General features: G+C 41.9%; 2 protein-coding genes across 2 annotated transcripts; both read right to left on the bottom strand.

Moving 5' to 3' along the window:
• Positions 1-23: 23 nt before the first annotated feature.
• Positions 24-7,217, bottom strand: LOC110978489 (NADH dehydrogenase [ubiquinone] 1 beta subcomplex subunit 6-like). Its single transcript, XM_022233526.2, has 4 exons — positions 6,921-7,217; positions 3,432-3,533; positions 2,213-2,257; positions 24-959 (listed from the first exon to the last, which is right to left on the bottom strand). The coding sequence occupies exons 1-4, from the start codon at positions 7,182-7,184 to the stop codon at positions 933-935; spliced, it is 438 nt and encodes a 145-aa protein (XP_022089218.1). The 5' UTR covers positions 7,185-7,217; the 3' UTR covers positions 24-932.
• A 10,113-nt stretch (positions 7,218-17,330) lies between these two features.
• On the bottom strand, positions 17,331-21,731 carry LOC110978449 (adenosine receptor A1-like). The gene has a single exon (XM_022233462.2). It carries the CDS (start codon positions 19,507-19,509, stop codon positions 18,418-18,420), a length of 1,092 nt encoding a protein of 363 aa, XP_022089154.2. The 5' UTR covers positions 19,510-21,731; the 3' UTR covers positions 17,331-18,417.
• Between the last annotated feature and the right edge of the window lie 73 nt (positions 21,732-21,804).

A 21,804-nucleotide genomic window follows, 5' to 3' on the forward strand; every position in this document is an offset into this window, starting at 1 on the left:
AAATGAAAGAAATCTTTCAAGTATTTCTGAACTAAATTATTTTAATCTCACCAAACGAGAACTCCACACAATCATGACTAAAAACGTAAATATTCAAGTAAACCATTTCTTTGCAATAGTTTAGATCAAACATTTGAATTTTTTTTTAATTGGATGTAAAATGTAACTGCTTGAGAACACCGCCTAAATTGAATTCACCCACTTGTTTTTCAAGTGAAAACTATTAAACAATTTGCTGATGAGTCTTGGAACTCATAGTATAGGCCAAAATAATTCTTGCCCGGGTTTGTTTTTTATGACACAACTACATTGTATTTTACAATTTCTACATGTATAATCTCTCAAAATTCAATACAGCTTAAATGTCCATTTGGATCAAAATTAGACTTCTTCATGCATTTATCACAAAGTTTCTCGGGGGGGAAAATGCATCCCATGTTACATTGTACATGTACATAACCAGGTTGTACACAGTTTTGGACGTCACAGATATTTTCAAGGAAACTGCTTTCCTGATGGATTTTTCAACTTGGGTAATGAAAACAACAGCTGTCAATGGAGGTGTAAGAACTTGTTACATGTGCATAAGGACACTAAATGGCTTCAAGTAAACAGCACCTAATGTATGCATTCTGTGAAAAGGTACAACCTACTGGTTACAGTGTATTGCAAGTAGCATCCATCTTGTGTCCAGCAACTCCAATTAACCAAAAAGGAAGCTGGGACAGCTGAGGTCAACTTTTACATGTATTATATATATCAAGGGTATCTACAAAGCAATAATGCCGTTATGTTTTTAAAAAGTCCTTATGAAATCCAAACTCTGTGATATGTTATTCATCAATTGGGAGACTGATCTCCATACAAACATCACGGTCCCCAAATAACTAACATGCAAAAACTGGAGAAAGTAGATGGAAACCAATGATGTTCTAGCTTTCTGCTTTCTCTTCATCACCCTGAAAATTCAAAAACAAAAGAGGGAACATCATACAAAATTCAACTTCCTATGAAATGCGACTTTTGTTTTACTTTATGGAGTTTGGTATTCAGACGTGAATTGTCCTTGTCCAATAAGCCTTTTGTGAGTAACCTTTGAATAAAATCTGGTACACTGAGTTCTTTAAATTCATGGGAACATAACAATTTGAATTCTCCTAAAAACACTGTTGCCATACCTTGTGATTCGGGGGAAGCTTTAGCTTAGTTACATAAGAGACGCCTTGCAACAATACACTATTCCCAATGGATAAGAAGGGCACAAAGGAACCAGTCCATCCAGAGATGCTGGTCGCTATGCAAAAGCTTGCCCCGAATCACGAGGTATAGCAACAGCGTCTTTAGTCTGGGGAATTAAAATTTTTATGTTTGTGTGCAATCAAATAACTCAGTGCACCAGATTTTATTCAAATTTAACTCGCAAATGGCTTATTTTAGCAACTCAGTGATGCACAACAAATAGTCCCATTCCCTAGAGCCAAATTTCACTTCAAGTCTTTTCAATGTGCGTTCAATGCCTATAAATAGTAATTGTGGTATGCCACAAATTGACTTTGGTCAATTTGTGGCTGAAAACTGTCCAATCACTGTCCCAAAATCTGTGCCACTGTTTCGGGCCTTGTTACAAAAAATGATGTGAAAATGAATCCGCAAGCCTTCAACTCTTCCCTATTAATAGTCTGCTGCATTCAACAATACCAGAGCTCTAAGCAAGCTGAACTGAGAACTACGGTAGCCTGGCCATCACACAGACAAAGTATTTTTGGCTCTCTGATGAAATTAACTGCATAAAACAAGTGTTTCTCACTGTTGAATCTCATAAAGTTCAGCACAATCAAGGTATCAAGTGAGGGGGGGGGAACTGTTATGTTGCAGTTTGGACGATTCAACAGCAGAAATATTACATTCACTGAAGCAAATTTGCAGACAATTGAGGGCAGTAGAATTTTCATATTGTAGCGACATACCAACTTGTTTCATTAACTTTGCTTTCATGTGCATGTATGCAACCAGCCCCCAAATGGTGTCGTTTCACTGCCCTTGAATTCGACCGCCTTCAAATTCAAAGCAGACCCCTCAAATTGACTGATATTAATTACTGCCTGAAAATCTTCTAAAGGAAGCTTGGTAGAATGTCTTGAAGAGAAAAAAAAAACCATGAAGGTGAATTTACTGCCTGAAAACACCGGAAATACAAAAACCCCATTCTTACCGGATAAACTGGTCTCTTGGACGAACAAATCCTCCCTGGGACAGCCTGTGAGAAGAAGAAAAAACAGCTTTAAGTACATTTAAGTTGTATACAAGAGTTTAACCAACACTGCTAGAGCCTCCACTAACTGCAGTTTAATCCTTACTTCTATTTGCACAGCAGTACTTCCAGAAATTAGGGGGTCCAAAAGTGTGACATTTTTGTGTCCCTGTTATGTCTGACCTTTGTTATTTGACATGGAAATACCAGAATAGATTTCAGACTATTAATATTTGTTTGGCAGGTAATTTGCATTAAATCATTACTCTTGGATATTATAAAATGTGTTCTGAACTTATAAAATCCCATGTCATAATTTCTGGAATTACCCACAGTCTAATCACTGTTACAAAAGAACACTGTTAGAAAAAAATCCTGTCAAAAATAAAATTTCAAGAATCCTAATTTCTTGAATTCTTAAGGTTTTCCACTGCTCTTATAACAAAGCCATGGATGTCACCCTGCAACTTTGTTATAACAAAGAGTTGTTACAACAAGAGTTGATTGTACAAGTTTCGGTCAATGTTTATTTCCTTTGATGAAAATTGGATTGGCCGTGGCCAAGTGCAGGACTGAGTTGACACACTAAATTCAATGGGTTGCATGCCAGAAAAGCTCAGAAAACGGAAGCTTTGAGGAGAGGAATCGCGGTGCGTGCTGCTAGTGGCCTTCACCCTCAGGCTCCCACATCTTTCATAATCCATCCGAGGGTGTTGATGGATGTTGCATGAGTAGGGAAGGTGCACATGTACATGCACATGTAGCGGTCAGTGCATGTAATGCTTTACATGACTCTTCATAAAGGAAGATGCTTGGCCAGTCTTAGATGTTCGTTTCAGACCGGGTCAAAAGAACTGATGCTGACAATGCCTTTAAAAGAGAGGGACATTGATAGCATCCAGTCTCCTGTGTCGGTCTTAAACGTTCATAGAAAGCTGGCCACAGCACAGTTATTCCCATAAATAAACACCTTTTGAGTCGCAAAGTACAAACACGTTGGAAAACAGTTATAAAGTTCAAACAGTTTTTCTAACGGTTCAACAGTTTTAACTCAGTTTCAACAAACACCCCTCTAGCCATATTCCTTTCTTGTAAACAATTGCCTAATATAAAGATTGGAGAACGCACGGTGTGTACTTTGTACATTGAGCATTATTGTTCTCTGCCTACCGACACTTACAGCAACGTGATACTTGACGACATAATGCACGACCCATGCGGGTAGGACTATGACAGTAAATATACGTTTCATCTTGAAGATCCCGTAGAATAGCCTGTAACCCTGTAAAATGAAGACAAACAAAAAGGAAACAGTTGGACCAAAAACAGTTTCAAAATATGCAACATCTTTAATGCCACCCCTTTTACATAGCCTCAGTGATGGTCAGTCACTGGTCCTGGACAATGTACACGTATCCACCATCTTCCTTGAAGAAATGTAGTGGCTGGAAGATATTCAAATAAAGAGCAACCTCCAAGACACTACTTGCTGAACTGCAAGTCACTACTCCGCTTGACATGTGGTCATTTGTGTTTACACAGGGTCGTGACGCTATCTGTTTTTTGGAATCGGGCCTCTGAGGTAAATTACCAGACATGCAAATTCCAATCAATTTTCAATCAATTTTTCCCATGAGAGCAGCTGTGAGGTACCTATACCTCTTGAAAATGGTGTAACGGTGGTTTTTAAACCCATCGTTTTTGAAAAATCTGAGTTTTACTCACCGATCTTGACCATTTTCGAGGGGGGGTTGGAATCTTGTTTTTATCGCACAACCAGCCTAGCTGTGTGACTGGACTGATACCGCTAGGACGCGCGACATGCACTGCGCTAGCTGTAGCGGTGTGGCTACACCCTCTGCCTCAGAAAGTGGTCAAATCGACATGCGGAGCTAGCTCACCCACTGGCCTGTGGCCAATGTTGCATGTACACCTTGTGGTGCAAACAAAGTGTATGGTATGGTACAACTGCCCTCAGATAGAAAATGGGAGATTGGTGAGTAAAAATTCAGTGTTTTCAAGAAATGGTCAGTTTTATGATCTAAAAACCACTGTTACCCTGTTTTCAAGAGCTCCATGTATACATCATGTACATTGTAGGTACCTCAAGGTTGCTCTCACAGGAAAATTCAATTAAAAAGTAGAATTTGCGTAACCAGTAATTTACCTCAGAGGCCAGATTAAAAAAACATATACATGTAGCACTGCTATCCTGTGTAAACCAAGATGGCTGCATAGTGCAAGTCACACAGGGTTATGACTTGTAATTCGACAAAGTAACAAGACACCAACAAACCAATGCATAACTTCTAACTTTTCTCTGTCTTAAACTCATGTTTTTTTTAGCATTTCTGCAATGGCTATGACTGACCAGACAATTTTCAACCCTTACCCCCAGGGTGTATGAAAAGTCATACTGAAATCGGAGGATTTGGGACTGTTATACACGTAGCTCTTTAAACTAAGATCAAAGTGTTTTCCACTACCCCCTGCTCACTTGACCCACGAAACATTCTAAATGGGCCTAGGCCTACCATCTCAGTACCCTGTGGAATTTACTGGGATTGTGAGGACCCCATTCGTAAAACCTTTTAGAACAGCCTGGCATATCATTTGGCTTACTGGACTCAGTATTACAAAATACGTACATGTACATGTAGTAGTCTGAGCCTGAAGGACCTAGCCCTACAAATTACTACTTCTGGCTAGGGCACTTCCATTGTTACTCGTACAGAGAACAAGAAAACCGTGTATTCATAGTGCCACAGCACTGTATGGTACATTGTGTTATCTATTGTATTTTATGGCTTCAAAGAACAACGTCATATCCTCATACAAGCGAGAGCGCTGTATGCTACATTTTACCACTAAGTGGTAATTTTTAGTATCATGTAGGGTTAAAGATTTGGATTTGAAGGATCTGTAGGGTGGATGTTGGGAAAAGAGGGCAGGGTTTTGAGTTTTGAGGGAAATTGTGATGGGAAACTGTGTTTTAACACATGACACGTGGTGGATTCAAATTTGCAGGGCTGGTTTATCAGTAAGAAACTCACATTTTCTCACAATTAATTCAAATTTCCAATAAATAGGGTCAGCGCAATAAAGAGAGTGCAGTCTTTGGTTTTGGGGGACTGACCAGTTTTACAAGATTAGAATGACAAAAAAATGGGGGGGTCCTCAAATACACAATCCCCAAATTGATCCATACAGTAATCCATACACGCAAAAGGGATTTCATAGAAGGCGTTTTCGCGGAGTCTCCACTTATTGGATTGACCGTTGTGGGGCCAAGGATACTGAAGGAGTCCAGTAGACTGGCCCCAGTCTGGGGCTAGCCTACATGTAGACTAGGCCTACTTTGAGAACTCAAAGTCACCACTCCGTCATACTCCATGTGACTTTGACTTCAGCCAACACGGTTTACATGGTGTCATAACGCTATGTGGTTTTGGAATCAAGTTTTGTGGTGAAATGGTTCACAGGTGTAAGAAAGCTATTAAATCAAATTTTCCCCAGTAAGTAAACCTGATCAATCTACATGTACACCTCTTAAAAAATGGGATAACGAAGTTTCAGAGCATGAGATGGAGTATTTTTTTGTAATGAGATTTTTGCTCACCAATTTCTCGCTTCCACCCGTTGACTGTCGCTCCGTTCATGCCATTCGTGTTTATCAGCCTGCGCATGCGTTGAGCCCACCAATGACTGCGCTTACTCTGCATCTTGGTTCGACAATTTTTGGCGGCAGAGGATGACATCTTGTATTGTTTTCATTGTTTTCAGGTTTTCCCCTGTCAGTGACAGGGGAAAATTTGATTTACAGTGTAATAGCTTTCTTGCACCTATGAACCGTTTCAACACAAAAATTCGATTCCAAAACCCCATAGCGTCACAACACCATGTAAACTGTGTTGGCTCAAAGTCACATGGGATATGACAGAGCAGGGGGAAGTGACTTTGATTTCTTGAAGTAGCCTAAGCCTAAAAAGTGCAGGCAAAATAGAACATTCTTTGCATGGGGATTGTATACTTGGGCCCCCCCCGAGTTTTTTGTCATTTTAATCTAGCAAAACTAGTAAGCCTCCCCCCCCCGGCAACACTTTTCTTATTTCGCAGACCCTATTTTTTTAGGAAATTTCAAATTGTCAATTGTGAGAAAATATGACTTTCTTACTGATAAACCAACCATGTGTTAAAACACTCACAGTTTTCCCTCATAATTTCCCTCAAAACCCTGCCCTCTTTTCACAATATTAATCCTAACCTACACTAGTTAGATGTTGAAGTCAGAAATAGCATTGAAGCCCAAACCCTTTCATTTATGGAAACCAGTAGGTGGGGATAGAGGTATTTTTGGTAAGTCTTTGGAATTTTTGAGAATCGTTTATCTTACAAAATGAACGTGCGTGGAGCGTTAGTATGATGATCCCATCCTAAATCGTAAAAAAGGAATACTAACGCTCCACTCAGTGGAGCAAACTTTATAAATTATAGGCCCCTAGTCATATCTCCGAAGGTGAATCCAAAACTAAAATGTAGCTCTCCCTTCTAGGAACAGGGTCCCAAAATTAATCCCCCTTTCCGTGGCATCTTTAATCTATATATGAAACAACGATTACTCAAATACATTTAACGATAAACATGGACAGCCAACTTTCGCCGTACTGACCGTGGCTTCGTTGAGCGGCCAAAGCAGATTCCAAAACGGTTGCCGTATCGCCCTCCATAACCTGTTCGGTTTAACAGGGTCGGGCCGCGGTTCGTACGACTCTAAAACCTGGTCAGCCAAGAATGTCCTCCGTCTCAACCTCTCCTCTTTGATCCAGTTCTTCAAGACGTGGTCATTTTGGGCCCAGGCCGGAACTTGTGGCTTCGTACCGGCGGGGGGACGGAGATCGATTCGTGACTTCGCCAGTGGTGGACAAGCCGCCATGTTGACTGACTGATACTACCACTATGCTGACGGTAACCGCGCGAGGGCGCTGTAACTTTTTGTATGTTGCCTATTTGTTTTGAGATCGCGTGCACGTAGCTAGTTCTGGTCAAACATCTAGCGACGCGGTGTTGAATTAGGTCGACACGACGCAAATGAAAAATAAAGAAATTTAATTTTGCCGATTTCTTTCACCGGAAAACCTTTAAGTTAACTCACACATGTTAACAAAAAGGCACGAAAAACTTCATTTTCATTGGTTGCTCGAGGTAGCCATGGAGGTACATTGCTCTACACCATGGGAACGAGGCTGGGGGCTTCACGATAGCGCTAGGGAAGAGAAGAGCAAGGGTACTCGGTGCATTATGGCACGTATACAGTGGTGTACAGTACATATATGAATAAGAATAGCAACATGACCCACAATACCGTGCGTGTCCGAAGCCATAACGTAGTTCCTTAGCAAAAATTTGAATAAAGCATTTGCCCTTCCCACATCCAATAGTTTATAGGCTTCTAAACTGAGATATCCAACTGAAATTTACTCATTGAAAACACTTTGAACATAAAGTGTTCTCTCTGAAAGGATAATCACAGTTTTGCTCACGAATATGGAACTTTGCATTATTTTAAACAGCAAAAAGACATCAAAGCACCTTTTGAAATAGTATGAAAATCAAACAAGGATGATTGAAACACAAAGGTGTATAGGCTGGTAGCAAAAAAATCATTGCGCTTGTACATGGTGCCTTGTGGGGTACCGGAACAATGGAAGGGACCCCATAAGGCCAGTTTTGATCCTTGTGGGGTACTAAAGTGGTACCCCACAAGAATTTCACGAAGTAGACATTTCAAATTTACTCACTGGCAAAAAGGAGGAATTTTCAAGTGTCATTCATCCGTCGCAAATTGAAGTGTTTCATATAAGGGACACACGGTCAAAATTTCAACTCAGGAAACTGAATTTGGTTGAAATGGCAGTGACTTGGAATTTTTTTCAGTCTTGTGTGGGCGTTTTGTACACGAGAACAAAGGAAATGACCCAACAAGTATACATATGTAAGGATGGGTGGATGAACCCTTAGGACTCATTGCGTTTGTAAGTTGGAAATACATTAATAAGAAAGGAGCCATGCACCCACGGTTCAGTGACAGTATGGTGTTGGTAACAAAACTCATTCGTCTATTATCGATCCAACAGTCAGCTCTGCCAAGCTAATAAGTTGTCATTGTGTATGATGACATCATCTTTAGAGTGATGAGCACTATAGGAGGCTTCTGGACGGGGCGTACTTTTGTTATAATGAGTTACTTTATATCACATATATTGCTTTATGGGAAAGTATTTTTATGTATTGTCAGTGTAAATGTACTGTTTGAGACGTTTCTTCTTTTGTTTCCTTTTCTGTCTTTGTTCAACATTTTTCATCATAACTGTTCACGTCTACGTGACGGAGGAAATGTTCTTTTTTTTTTATTTTCCCCCATTTTAGACGAATTGTTTCATGATGTTAGAACCAACTCTCCTCAAACTTTTTGGTAGAGTTCGCCTTCCACAATTTCAAAAAATTACCTCTTAAAATTAAGGGAAATATCCCGAAGCCCAAAAGGTGAAACTATGAGGGGGATGCCCCCCCCGAAGCCCGTGCCCCCTCCCATTTGAAATCTGTGAAAAATCTCCCCTGAAATGCGGCCACAGCTCATTTTCTTGAGGTGCCCCCTTGAAAAAAATGACCTAGTTACGCCATTGCAAAGCCAATGAAAAACCAAGTTTCCTGGCTTTCTCAAGATACCCGCTTCACTATAAACTGCTCGAACAAACGAATGTGTTCGCACTTTCAGTAAGTGTCACAGACCTCACGGACATAACGGGCAAAATGGTGAAACACTGAGCTTTAATTGCCTGCCCACAAGCGAACAACACACGTGTCTACGTAAGCACCTGCGCATGACGTCTCTTTCGACTCGATATTGGTTGCATTGTCAGGGTGCAACGAAAAATGGAGGCCGCCAATAACAACGCGTGCGAAAACGCCAGCTGACGTACATATACATTCTTGGTATCGTTTCAATGGCATACTAAGTGCACATTTCTGTAAAACCAAGTGCTACTCTGACGATCAGTGGTGATCTCTGGAGAATGGTATATTTTTACCTTGTTTATGTATGGTAGCCCACAACGCAATAGTTTTCCGAAATAATGCAATATAAAATATATTATACCTGGAAATAATGGGCCTCCGTATCAATGGTATCAAACGCACAGAGGAAAAAAGATTATCAGCCTGCAGACTTTCAGTATCTTGAAAAGCCGGGGAAAGACACGCGAACTCAGTGGACAACTAGGTGTTGACTTCTTAGATAGTAAACTTGTTGTCAGTTTAATCGTGGTTTAAGGGTTTAAGTTTTTAAAATCCCTGCCTAATATGTTAACGCATGGCCAATTCGGCAAATATTCGAATGGTGGTATCAAAGAGGCACGTTCGGAAGAAAATGTGCCTCTATCTTTTTCTGTGACGACAAAATTTGCATCATATCCTAGTTGAGCCCTATAGCTGCCTCTTTTCCAATGGGAATCCTCTTACTTTTCTGACCGATTCTTAAATCTCAAATCCCCGTTCCTTGCTGTCTTTTGAGGTCCGGCGAGTCTTTGCCTCCAACTCGAGATCTAGCAAATCCCAGACTGATGATATGGGGGGGGGGGCACCGCGTGCATCATGTGCATGTATTGTGCTGCGGTGTAACGAACGGAACGGAAAACTAACGGAAAGCCCTTCCAAGTTTAAAATGTCCCCGTTCCAGACAAACACACCAAACTTTTATTTCGGAATTTAGAAAAACCCTCACATTCATATTCACTAAATCAGCTTTTTCATACTGAACATGTTTAAGACATCCGATCGCGTGAAGTTTTCCATAAGCGGAATACAAAGCCTGAAGAAGTCAAAGTCGTATGAGGAGGAGAAATTTGTTGTTGTCAAAGTCGTCGAACAGTGAAGGTGTAAAAGACATTTTTTGGAATTTTTTGAACGCGCCAAATGATCCTCCATTTTATCTCAACCCTACAGGTAGCCTACATTAACAATTACCCCCACAATTCTAAAAGAGAGTGAATTTTTTTTTAAAGTAAGAATGGAAGTATACCCCTAGGATAGCTGGGCACCGATGACGCGATTAACATTTTTCCCATGACAAGCATCCTTACTTGGACACTACTTATGTCTCAAAAAATAATGTGTAAATTCTGCAATGTGAATGATTTGAATTAAAAATCGGCAAACGGAGTGGACCTATTCCGAAATTATATCCCTTCTAAATGAAGTCCAAAGAGCATTAAATGCTTTTTCCCAAGCCCTGATAATCGCATACTTCAAAATATTCCGTATATGATTGAGGGACTTTTACTGATGTGCCAGCTACATGTTTACGTAAATATTAATGGAATAGGAATATTTTCCCCCAATACGCTATTGGGAACTTTACTCTTGTGGTATCCCATGCAAAGGCTGTACATGGCCGAGGTTAATGATTTACCGCTCAATCCCTTTATAAAGCGGCAACTGTTTTCACACTTCTATAGTTTACAAACAAAATGATAGTGTGTTTTGTAGTTACCGTACAAAAGCCTGATCATCATCACTGTCCATGAAGAAAATGTCAACATAGAGAATGCGTTCGTTTCACAAGAGAGGCATTGCTCATTCCACAATATTTTTGTCAACAGTCGTCGGCGTTCTTCCATTTCCCTATCATGTCACGTCTGGTGCCTGCATGACCCCCGTTTTCGTGGCAACGCGGTATGGTTTGTGACACATTCACCATGGTGATGACAAAAGGGACGTCTCCCGTGACGTCATTCTGATCGCCCGCTCTTGTAAATTGCGGCCTCCCCTGGCTCACAACAACGGCCTTGTCACGATCAATTCGTTACTTTTTTCCTCCTTGACTTTGTGATCTGCAGGCAGGCGGAGCAGTTTGGTTAGGCGCCACGGCTGAATTATGCCAACACGGCATTCGCTCACCTATCGTCACAAGCAAATATGGACAAAAAACCAAGGCTGGGCAAGATTAAGTGTTCCGTGTGCACTAGGCATACACCAGTCCTTCGTAGTTCCTTCTCAGCATAAGGGAAAAAAACACCGATTTCATAGTGCTGGTGAGCACTGAAGCTATGAGCTTTCTCCCAAAAAATGCAGTCCCACAGAGCTAGAGAATTTATCTCTTGTGGGTATGTTTAGGCCCCCTATTGGTGTTTGTGTTTTATGAAACCAATATGGTAATTTCTTAGCCGCTCGAATTTTCCGTGGGCCCCGAGCTGGACCAAGAGAGGGTGCAATTTTCCAACCACACAGGCTCCTTGAGTGGGAACTGCACTTCGCTGATTCACAATCGTCTATGAAATGCACGTGTTACTCCGTGTTGCACAATGAACACTCCCGACCAACATGGCTCTTTTCAACCAGTGAGGGGGTGCTTCTGCTCAAGGCGGTATGCCTATGTTCCTATTGGATCATTGGGCCCTGTACCAGGAGAAATTCTCCCTAAACTTTCATTTTCCTTTGATCAGTATAAAATAGAGCCTGAAAGTAAAAGGACACGCATGAAACACTCATGTTGGAATTTTACCCTAGTCTTCCTCGGGTAATATTTAGGAAAAGTCACCTGGAGATGAGTAAAAAACAAATTTCTTCAACGACCTTTCTCCTGCGGCGATATTGTTTCTGGATCTTCTTGTTCATGCACATTTGTTTTCACTCCACGTGCTTAAGGGAAAACGAAATTGTAAAACGTTGCAAATACCTACCTACCTGTAGTCGATGGGTTCCACGTTCAGTTGATTTGACATAACGCAGTGGTTGTCAGCAAAGGTTAATTAACAAACTATTAGAATCTTTCGTAAATGTAGATTATTGCTTTCATTTTATTACATTAAATCGAAACAGTTCGTAAAATATTTTGATCTGTTTTTGTTTCAGCTGTTACCAACAGACTACCAACAAATTTCAAACCGTAAATTCATCTGCGAACAAAACCCCTGCATTGGACTGTTCTTCATGTATTTTAGATTTCTGAAGTGATGGGTCAATTTTTGGCAGGATATTTCTCTTTTAGATCAGGTAATTTTTCAGTTTCTATAAATTGATATACGAGCAAATATTTTCCAAGCCCCTTTTCCAAATTGGATTTTTTATAATTAAGAAGAAACTGAACGAAAAAATGCTACAAATTCGAAAATCTTTGTACGTTAATTTTCCTATCCAAGGGTTCCGAAAGCGCGCCACCAGGGGTCAACTGTCAGGCTCTAAACCAGTCTTAAGATTTTCTCCAATTCACAACAAATTTCGTTAGATTTGCCAGGTCAGTTTAACTGTCATTTTTGCACTTTCGCACTTTACTAACAGATAATTCATGAACACGACGAATTAATAATGATAAACACAAAGCCGCTCGTGTTTGCGTCTTTGACCAATCACGTCGAGGCTTACCTCGTCAATACGTCGGCCACACGAGCCAGAAAATTATTTTTACCACAGTATTTTGTACATGCAAAACATGCATACACTGTCAATGCACTGGAAAATGATAATTTGGGTACAGCTGGTTATTCTGAAATGCTGTTTACTTTAGTAAGTCATGTGTTCTTACTGGTCGATTTTTTTCTTCAATTTATTCAACAGATCTTTTAACGAGATGAGGTTTATATTTGCAGCAATTCTGGAATGTCATTTGCCTGGCTATACCATACAGTGTATAGAAACCACATGGCGTCACAGTGTGGTTTTCTGCATTTTTTTAGAGTTCCTAATGCGTCTTGTCTGGGCTAGACAAACTGTGTAATCTGAAATTTATTTCATCTTTTCCATTCGAAAAAAAAACTCATGCACTTAATTAAGAATCACCATGAAGATCAGCGTCTTGAGAGATAAATAATGCTATATAGGCCTAAATAGTGTATTTTGAACCGAAAGAGGGGTGGTCTTATGACGAATGCAGATAACATAAAGGCATTATGGAATGCTTATTCTCCATTCAGACTGATGGACCGTTGTTAAAGTGGTGATATCTTATTCTACAATGAAAATGCATCCAAAGGCACTAGCTTCGTTTTCTTAAAATGAAAAAAGTTAATCATTATTTCTTTATAATTCTATTCATTTGTATGACTTCATTTCATTCCATATACTACCGCCATTCCTAATGGGAAAACGGAAGAATTTTTACAACAAAAATCTTTTTGTCGCAAGCAATTGAAGGGAGGGGGATTTTCCTTTAACTGCCACCAGGTGAGGGAATGCTAAGCGTCTATCCCGTCATGTTTCCACCAAACGCGGGAGGCAAAAGAGGCAAAGAGCGGGCAAGGTATGATTATCAGCCCTGATCAATGAAGAAAACGTTTTCATCCTCGCGTCAAAATCAACGAGGTACAGGCCAAAAGGCCGAATGTATAGGACCCTGTATTGATTCCTTCGAGAATCAATACACGGCGCAGTTATTGTCGACAGCAACAGACGGCTACAGGTTTCACTAGTTAAGAGTAAGGAATATTATTACTGTTCTTCACCTGCAAGGCTAATCAATTTCTGCCTGTATCAGCGCCGGAACCAGAACATGGCCTCTTCAGAGACACTCCCAACAACTGGGTATTTTGTTTCCATAACAAACGCTGGGAATTTTTTACCTGGCTGTGTTCTTTTAGAAGTTGATAGTGCGCGATGAAAAAAGTGTGAACAAGTCATCACGTAGCAAAAATGCTATTAGCCGTGGTTAAAATATCTCCAAAGATGTACGAGAGGAATATGCAGTGACAACCACACTGTTCCAAAGACAAGTTTTGCAAGATTCCAAACTTCACAACTTTTATCCATGAAATGGTTTAAAATGTTACAAGGATAATATCGCAGCGTTCGAAGGCGAAGAGTCATCCGACAGTATCTGCCAACTTGAATTCTCAGTTCTGATTGGTCGATCCATGGCCACATGGCCACATATCACAGTGTGATATTATAGCCGTATTGCACGGTTCAGATCAAACCCTGCGTAATGCGCTGTTCGAACTCAACGCATTCGTTATTTTTTACCCTAAACGCTAACGAACATCTGCATGACTGTAAATTCAAAAGTGGTGTTTTTGCCCGTGTTGACTGTCACGTGTTCAATGCACGTACAATTCTATTTCCGTTTTTAGTGTAAGCCCTGTCGTTATTGTAATAATTCCCACGCCCCCTAGATAAAATTGCAGAATTATTGTGGTACATCGGTGTTACTGTTTTTGCTGTGCGCCGTATGATATCGTTTGTCTTCTTTTTTATGTAAAGCGCGTATATGCCCCTTTATTTTCCTTACTGCGTGTTAACTGTTTCTTGATTCTCACCACTTTTCCAAATATTACATCATTGTCTTCAGTACACGTACTCCCAACAGTTTCTCTATAATCATTATCTACGTCAAGTTTACTTGAAGATAAATTCCTTATCGTGCCCGCACTGTAATGTAGTTTGCCTTAGGCCTCGTGGCATACGGGACACAGACGCACTACATTATTCCGTGTTCCATCGTGCTCGTGTGATAACTAATATTATATGCTATCGTGTGGATTTCCAAGCTACAGTAATTTCGTTAAGGAAAATGCGTTATCAACTTAGTCTCACTTGCCAGAGTGCATGACACCTATATCACATTGTGCAATAATATACTGCCTGCTTTAAAAGCCTACCGGTAGTGTATTGGCAGCGGTGATAATTTAATAATGGGAACAACCGGTTACAGCAAATTTCTCTTCATCCATATTACCGGCATTCGGGGTATAGAGCCAACTTTTCGTATAATAAGGTCATATTACTTTGAAAATGAATGGGTTAAATTAAATTTGAAAAGTTTTCAGTGCTGGATTTGAGCTGCCTTTTCGGACTTTTTAAGCGACAGTGTTACTGCCGATCATAACATCTCGTGATTCGTTAATTTTTCACGTCATAGGGCCTATGCCCTTGCCACCCGTGCTTCGCCAATTCGGTTAATTAACCGTGGAAGAACTTGGTGCAAGCAAATTCGCATTCCCAAAGGAAACCTCCTCTTTCTGAATTTTTTTAAACATCTACATTTTCCAGAATGCAAAACACGAACAGGACAGGCTTTGTGACAGCATGGGCGTAAATCCCGGGGGATTGGGGCATAATCCCCCACTTTTTGAGGAAGGGGCTACTGAATCGTCCCCCGCCCCCTTTTTCTGGAGAGCAAAACATTTAAGCAAGTTGTGATGAATCTTTTAGACTTCCAATGATTAAATGCATTCAATATCACTCAAAAAAGGAAAACACTTTTGAAAAGCCATAAATATGCCATTTGGTATACGCATTTCAGATGTACATCAATATCATATACACTGACCTCTTATAGAGTCATATGGTGTCACACCCCCCGCTTGAAAATTTTCATGGTGAGGTAAGTCATCCCCTACCGTTCCCACCCCTTCCCCCCAATTTCTGGCACAAATTCACGCCACTGCGTAGTAGTTACAGTTATTGTTGAAACAATTTAGCCAAAACTTGTCTGTATTTTATGCCCCCAAATCGTCACCATGACCTTCAAAGTAAAGGTGGCTACTTACTATTCAAGTGATTTTTTTTTCTTTTCCTTTTTTTTTCTTTTCCATGGATGAATTTATAACGCAAAGAGTAAATCCGTGACAATGACAGCCGACTTACTGGCGAGGTTTTTTTCAGATAAAAATCGGGATGTCTTGTTTTGAAAAGGCGTCTAGACCTTCATTCTTTTATCTCATGAAATCAGGAATCAGAGACATACGTGTAGTCTGGTTCTCGGTCTGGTTCCCGGACGTTACAATACCAACTGAAGTGTATAAATTGTAGGTCTGGTAGCCATCACTGACCAAAAAAGGGAATAGACATTAATTTCTGGGATACTGGTGCTCACGTCTGTCAGTTTTTAAAAATTCACTAATATTCAAAAGTAGTTACAAGAATAAAAAACACAAGGAAATTGGGGAAAGTTGTTAGAATCGTGTGGCATAAGGAGATCACATGATTTATGCATAAATTTACATATTTCCAAATATTAACGACAGTTTCCGAGAAACGGCAACACTGGTCTAGCAAACAGCAGTTTCGGAAATTTGCGGAACAGTGGTTTTAGCGCCTACCGGACCTAAAGATTCTCTAAAAAAAAATCAGAATCATTTGGTTCAGAGAATCTCGCAACGTCTGAACCTAACAGTTGCAAGCCTTGTCAACGCTAAGTCCCCACAAAGAATAATTCATTGTCAGGGGATTATGTCTGTCATAGGCAAGAAGAGAGTCTCGTGAAATGGAATCCTCTTTATTCTCTGTCTAAATCTCAGCTCCGAAGGGAATTAAAGACAGACGAGCCTTGTAGAAAGTGTTTAATTTCATCTCAAGGAAATTTCATACTAAAGAGTCGTATACGGTGTCTGTCATTAACCATGCTTTGACAAGTGATACCCTTTTTGTCTGCTCACTTACATATTCCTCAAGGATGAATTTTGCTTTTCCAGGAGGGAGAGAACACGATTCCTATCTCCCAGTTTGTGTTTGTTCGAAATTAGAATTTGACATCTTGATCGACAGGCAGAAAATGCACAAGACGCTTTCATTTTATAGCCTTCACTGTCCTCTTCCGACACGCTTCCGGACAACACACGGGGACGTGTACTTTAGTCGCCCGTTGACTTATACTCGCGACCTACACGAGCCAATGTCCGCAATTATTTTAGATGAGTTAATATTTTTTCCAAATTGACGATGTCGCTTACTTCCTCTGCCTTAAACAAAAACCCAAAACACGCCAGTCATTTTCGACCTTTGAAAACACGATTTGATGTTGATTCCCTTACTGAAACACGATAACCTGGGGAAACGTCTAGGTAAATATTGTAAAGAGCCTCATTGTTTAAAAAAAAATGACTACAACATGACACAGTGGTATCCTTTTTAAATACATCCTTGTCAAGATGTACATGTAAAGGATAAAGTCTTAGGGCCCAGTTGATTCGTGGACGATGTAATTTGGGGCATTGGTCATTTTCAAAAATTTTCCCGTGCAGTTTTAAGTGAAACTGCCCTTTTCTGTTTTAAAAATCTTTTCATAGTCAATGGCGGTAGAACACATTCGTTTACCTTTAAGTCCATGCTGTTTCATGGCAATTTTATTTTTCAAAACGTTATAGGAGTATAAAGGTATCCATTCTGTGAAGTTTCAGTCCAACTGGACACGATTTAAAGGCTTTTTTTGCCACGATAATTTATAATAATGCGTTCGTGCGTTTCGGCCCCTATTTTACTAACCCGTGTCAGTGGGGGAAAGTCGCTTTTGGGGCCTACTTCCGTACGGCAAGTCTTATCGCGGTTAAACTGGCCACAATAATTCCTCCGGCAATTACTGGAGAAACTCATAAATGTTTGGGTCGAAGGAAAGGGCATTGCCATGGTAACAAATAAAATGCACGGTTGTCTGATTCTCAATTTCAGGGCCGAAGTCACAACTTGCTCAAAAGGGTTACTTTCTACTTACTGATTTACTTACTTATGTACAGGTGTTTGTATGGATGTACATTTGTTCTACACAGCACCACATAATTTCAGAAAACTTGCGAAATTTTCCTTTTCTTGAATTACATAGCTCAATACATCGACCCTTCTGCTTATTCAGGTCAGATTGGAAGATCCCCCCCCAAATGCAAAATAGTATCTAACTTTACATGAAAGTGTCAATTCATGAAAAAGACAACAAAAGTGACGACTGTAGGTAACTTTCGAATTCATATTTTAATGCATCATCACAGGAGTCACGTGTATTATGTAGCCATTTCAAGAAAGAGCGCCACAAGTACCTCTGTTTGTCGCCTGCGACGATGGGTGTGACGTGGGTCCGAACAACACTGTGTCTGCCTGTCGTTGCCGTATTCAGAGACGGGAAACCCATTCGATCTCCCTTTCCTTGCTTCCATGACGGTCATCTTTGAAACAATTTGGACCGCGATATATAGAGCAGCACAAGTATTAAAAATGATAACCAATTCATTTGACATTTTCCAGACAAATACATTGATCACTGAAACACTGTTTGAAAACATTGAAGAGCGGCTCAAGAGTGAGTTGTCACATAAAGGGTGAAATTAATGATACGTGTCAATATGCCGTATGTTGTCATTACACCAACAGTGTTCCTTCTTGGGCAACATCTCCTTAGCTTCAACATGTTATGTTATGTTTATAACCCCTACTGCATGAGATCCTTCGATTCTGCAGTTTTCCAGTGACGACACACTGCTCTCCCGGAGCGGCACAACGGGGGTTACCCGCACTGGTCTCGTCCTTGTCGAGCAGATTTTCAGCGGTGCCAAAATTTTACAGAACGCCGTCCGGAACTCTGCGTTGCGGTAGCAGTAGATAACGGGATTGATGGCCGAGTTTGCGTACGCCGAGAACTCCAGTACCGTCTGCAGGATCAGGATGGTGTAGGCGTCCATGTCGATGAACACCTCCAGGAAGAATTTGAGCGACATGGGTATCCAGCAGGCGGCAAAGCCGCCCAGAATGATGGCCGTAGTCTTGGTGGCCTTCATTTGGGCCGAATGCTCCTGTGCCGTCCGGTGCTCCTCCACGCGGTGCAGGGCCCGGCGCAGCGCGGCGATGCGGTTGGCCTGCAGCCGGGCCTTCCGGAATATGTGGAAGTACATGAGCCCCATGGAGGCCAGCACAGTCGGGATGCCCAGGGCAAAGATGAGCATGAAGAGCTGGACGGCGTGCGAGGGCTCGTAGTTGGCGTTGCACACGTCCTTGTCCTCGCTTGAGCCAAAATTGGGGATGATCCCAACTGCCAACCCGGACACCCACACGCAGGCGATTATGTAAGAGTACCGGCGTGGCGACATGGTGGTGTGGTAGACCAGCGGCGTCATGATGGCCAAGTACCGTTCGACGGTGATGGCCAGCAGCTGGAAGATGGACACCGCTGAGAAAGTGAACGCAGCGGTGAAGAACACCATACGAGTGGCCGTGGAACAGGTGACCTTGTTCTGGAGCAGTCGGCCAAGGATCGCCGTGGGCACCCCGACCAGGCCCGTCAAGAAGTCGGCCACGGACAGGCTGACGATGAAGGAATTGCCTCGCTTGCGCAGGCCCTTCTCCTTGTACACGGCAAGCAAGACCAGCGAGTTGCCGAACAAGATAGCCAGAATCAAGGGTGAGTACACCCCAACAAACGCCGCGACAAATTCGCCAGGGATCGTAAAATGTTGCACTTTAGTCGAGTTCACCGGAGATGTGGGCGAGGATTCAGCAGACGCCATGTTCGGGATTGTCCACAGAAATCCACATACATCCTGTTTCTAGCACAGCATTACTCAGTAGCGAGTTTTGTCTTCCGAGCTAACCACCCAAACGATCTTGCAAGTGCCGAGGCTGAGGGATAGCCGCCGTCTAGTCCCATTAATGATTGAACTCGGAATGAATTGATGCTGCACACTCCCGGCGATGGTACTCCAGCAAGCTCTCGCCCTGCTTCGCAACACACCATCAGGTCCGGTAGGGAGCAGGCAGTGCGGGGTGGACACAATGATGAGAGCATCTCAAAGTCCGATTTATGGGTAATGATGAACCATGCGGAAAGTCAGGCATACGATCGTATCTACCCATTGAAACCCACGCCACTTCGCCCTAAACAAATAATCTTCGAGTTTTTGAAAGTGAGACGACGATATCTTCGCCAGCAACAAAACTAAGGGGGGGGTGTCACGTTGGTCAGCCCGTTTGGTTGCAGTGCATGCATTGTATCTTAGAAACGACTTCGTCTGGCTCTGGCGATCTCCACTAAGCCCATAATTATTGTCTACGACGGCTTGGATACTCGCTGGACAAAAATGACGAAAATGGCCCAATCATTTGCAGTCACTGATTGTGGAAGGGTTCAGAGGTGGCCGATGAACATGCTGTAACTAAAATTGCCGCGATTGAAAAAAGATGACGAGAATTTTCTAAGAAAATGATCCCAAGCGTCGGCAGTGAGGTGTTGGAGAGCCACGAAATCTGATGAATTTCTGTATTCTCCGAGCGCTCTAAATTCCTGAGTCACGTGGAGCAGGTGTCCTGTTCGAGCTTAAAACGACCAATTTGCCTGGAGCCCGACAACCTGTTTCCGATTCGCCACCTCGTCCACGCCTCATTAAAATTCACTTTTCTCCTAAGGCGTGCCATCGTACCGAGGCCTCCCTCTTTTTCGCAGCATCCATCCCACAATAGAGTTCAGTCGCTCCAAGTCCATCAAAGAGTTGTCGTGTCGTGCCGGCTTCAATTCAGTGACCTAAATTTAGACTCCATACAAAACACGAACCCTGAGCCAGCGAAGGCGTACTAATGTGTAGGCTACCTATACCTGTCACGGCCAATATCAACGCAACACTGGAGACGTAAGCTGCACTCAGTGTCGATACAGCGCCTGGCGGCTGTTTGGTGCGCTTGTGCGTGGTAAGCATGCACACTGCCCAGGAATCGATAATCGATCGGTAACAGAAAGTTGACCAAATGTGCATAACAAGCCGCAGTTTCATTTGCTGTTTAAGTTTTTGAATGCATTTTTGCTTCAACTGATCGATAATATTTCCCCTCATTGTAATTCCACGTTTCGCACACATTTCTCCCGTCGCGGAGGAGAGCCCAGAGCGCATGTGCAGTTCATCACCTGCCAAACCCACAAATCCATCTCCGAATTTTTCATCCCTCGAGAAATTTGGTGCATTCGGTAGTAACGTCTCGTTTTCCCCACGTTTCCATTATCAGTCGTCGGAAAAATTACTTCTCTCCTTTTACTTCGCACAGAAAAGCATTGGGAAAAATACGCACCGGGACTTTTGGAGCAAGCCAAATACAGACCACGGATGGTTAACAGAACTAAGTAGTTAATGATATCGATAATGTAGTGGAATTATCTCCAAGGAAGCCGACAACCATCAGATTCTCCACCAAAAGATCAAACGGAACGTGACATCAGTTTCCAATAATTAGTCATGACTTAACTAATCAAAACATGTACTTAGCAGATATGGACGAAAATGGACTGGTTATTGTAGTTACATGTACACTCTATACATGGAATATTAAAGGTAGACCTCTCGTCATTAGGTTGGTGTGCACTCTACGCCACTCGAGAGGGTCGTGACGCGGTCGAAGTGAGTATTCATATATTTACGGCCTAAATACATAACATAAATAGAATTAGTCAGGTACATGACACTGTATCCGACGAGCACGCTTCGTCGCTCTTCTCGCCGCCCTTTAGCCTCTAATCAAGGCGCTTGTGGCTACCTGTAGACACCACAGGCACGTCGGCTGCTGGCATGACGAAGACTTCGCCACTCGCACCGGTCTTTTCAAGTTCATGTTATCAGCCAAGCATCCATGGTGTACCGGTGCCACGGGCGCCTTGACTAAAGGCTAGCCACCCTTATACAGGGCACCGGAAGGCTAATGCGAGTTCAGAATTTTGTGAAAGAAGTATGTCACAGCTACAGGCGCATAAAGCACTGTGGTTCGACACTGGCCGCCGTACCCTTATCAATGCATGCATATTCAAAAACACATGTCACACG

The sequence above is a fragment of the Acanthaster planci genome, linkage group LG12 (genome assembly GCF_054643075.1).
Source record: "Acanthaster planci isolate LZ-2023a linkage group LG12, COTS_SCS, whole genome shotgun sequence".
Lineage (NCBI taxonomy): Eukaryota > Metazoa > Echinodermata > Asteroidea > Valvatida > Acanthasteridae > Acanthaster > Acanthaster planci.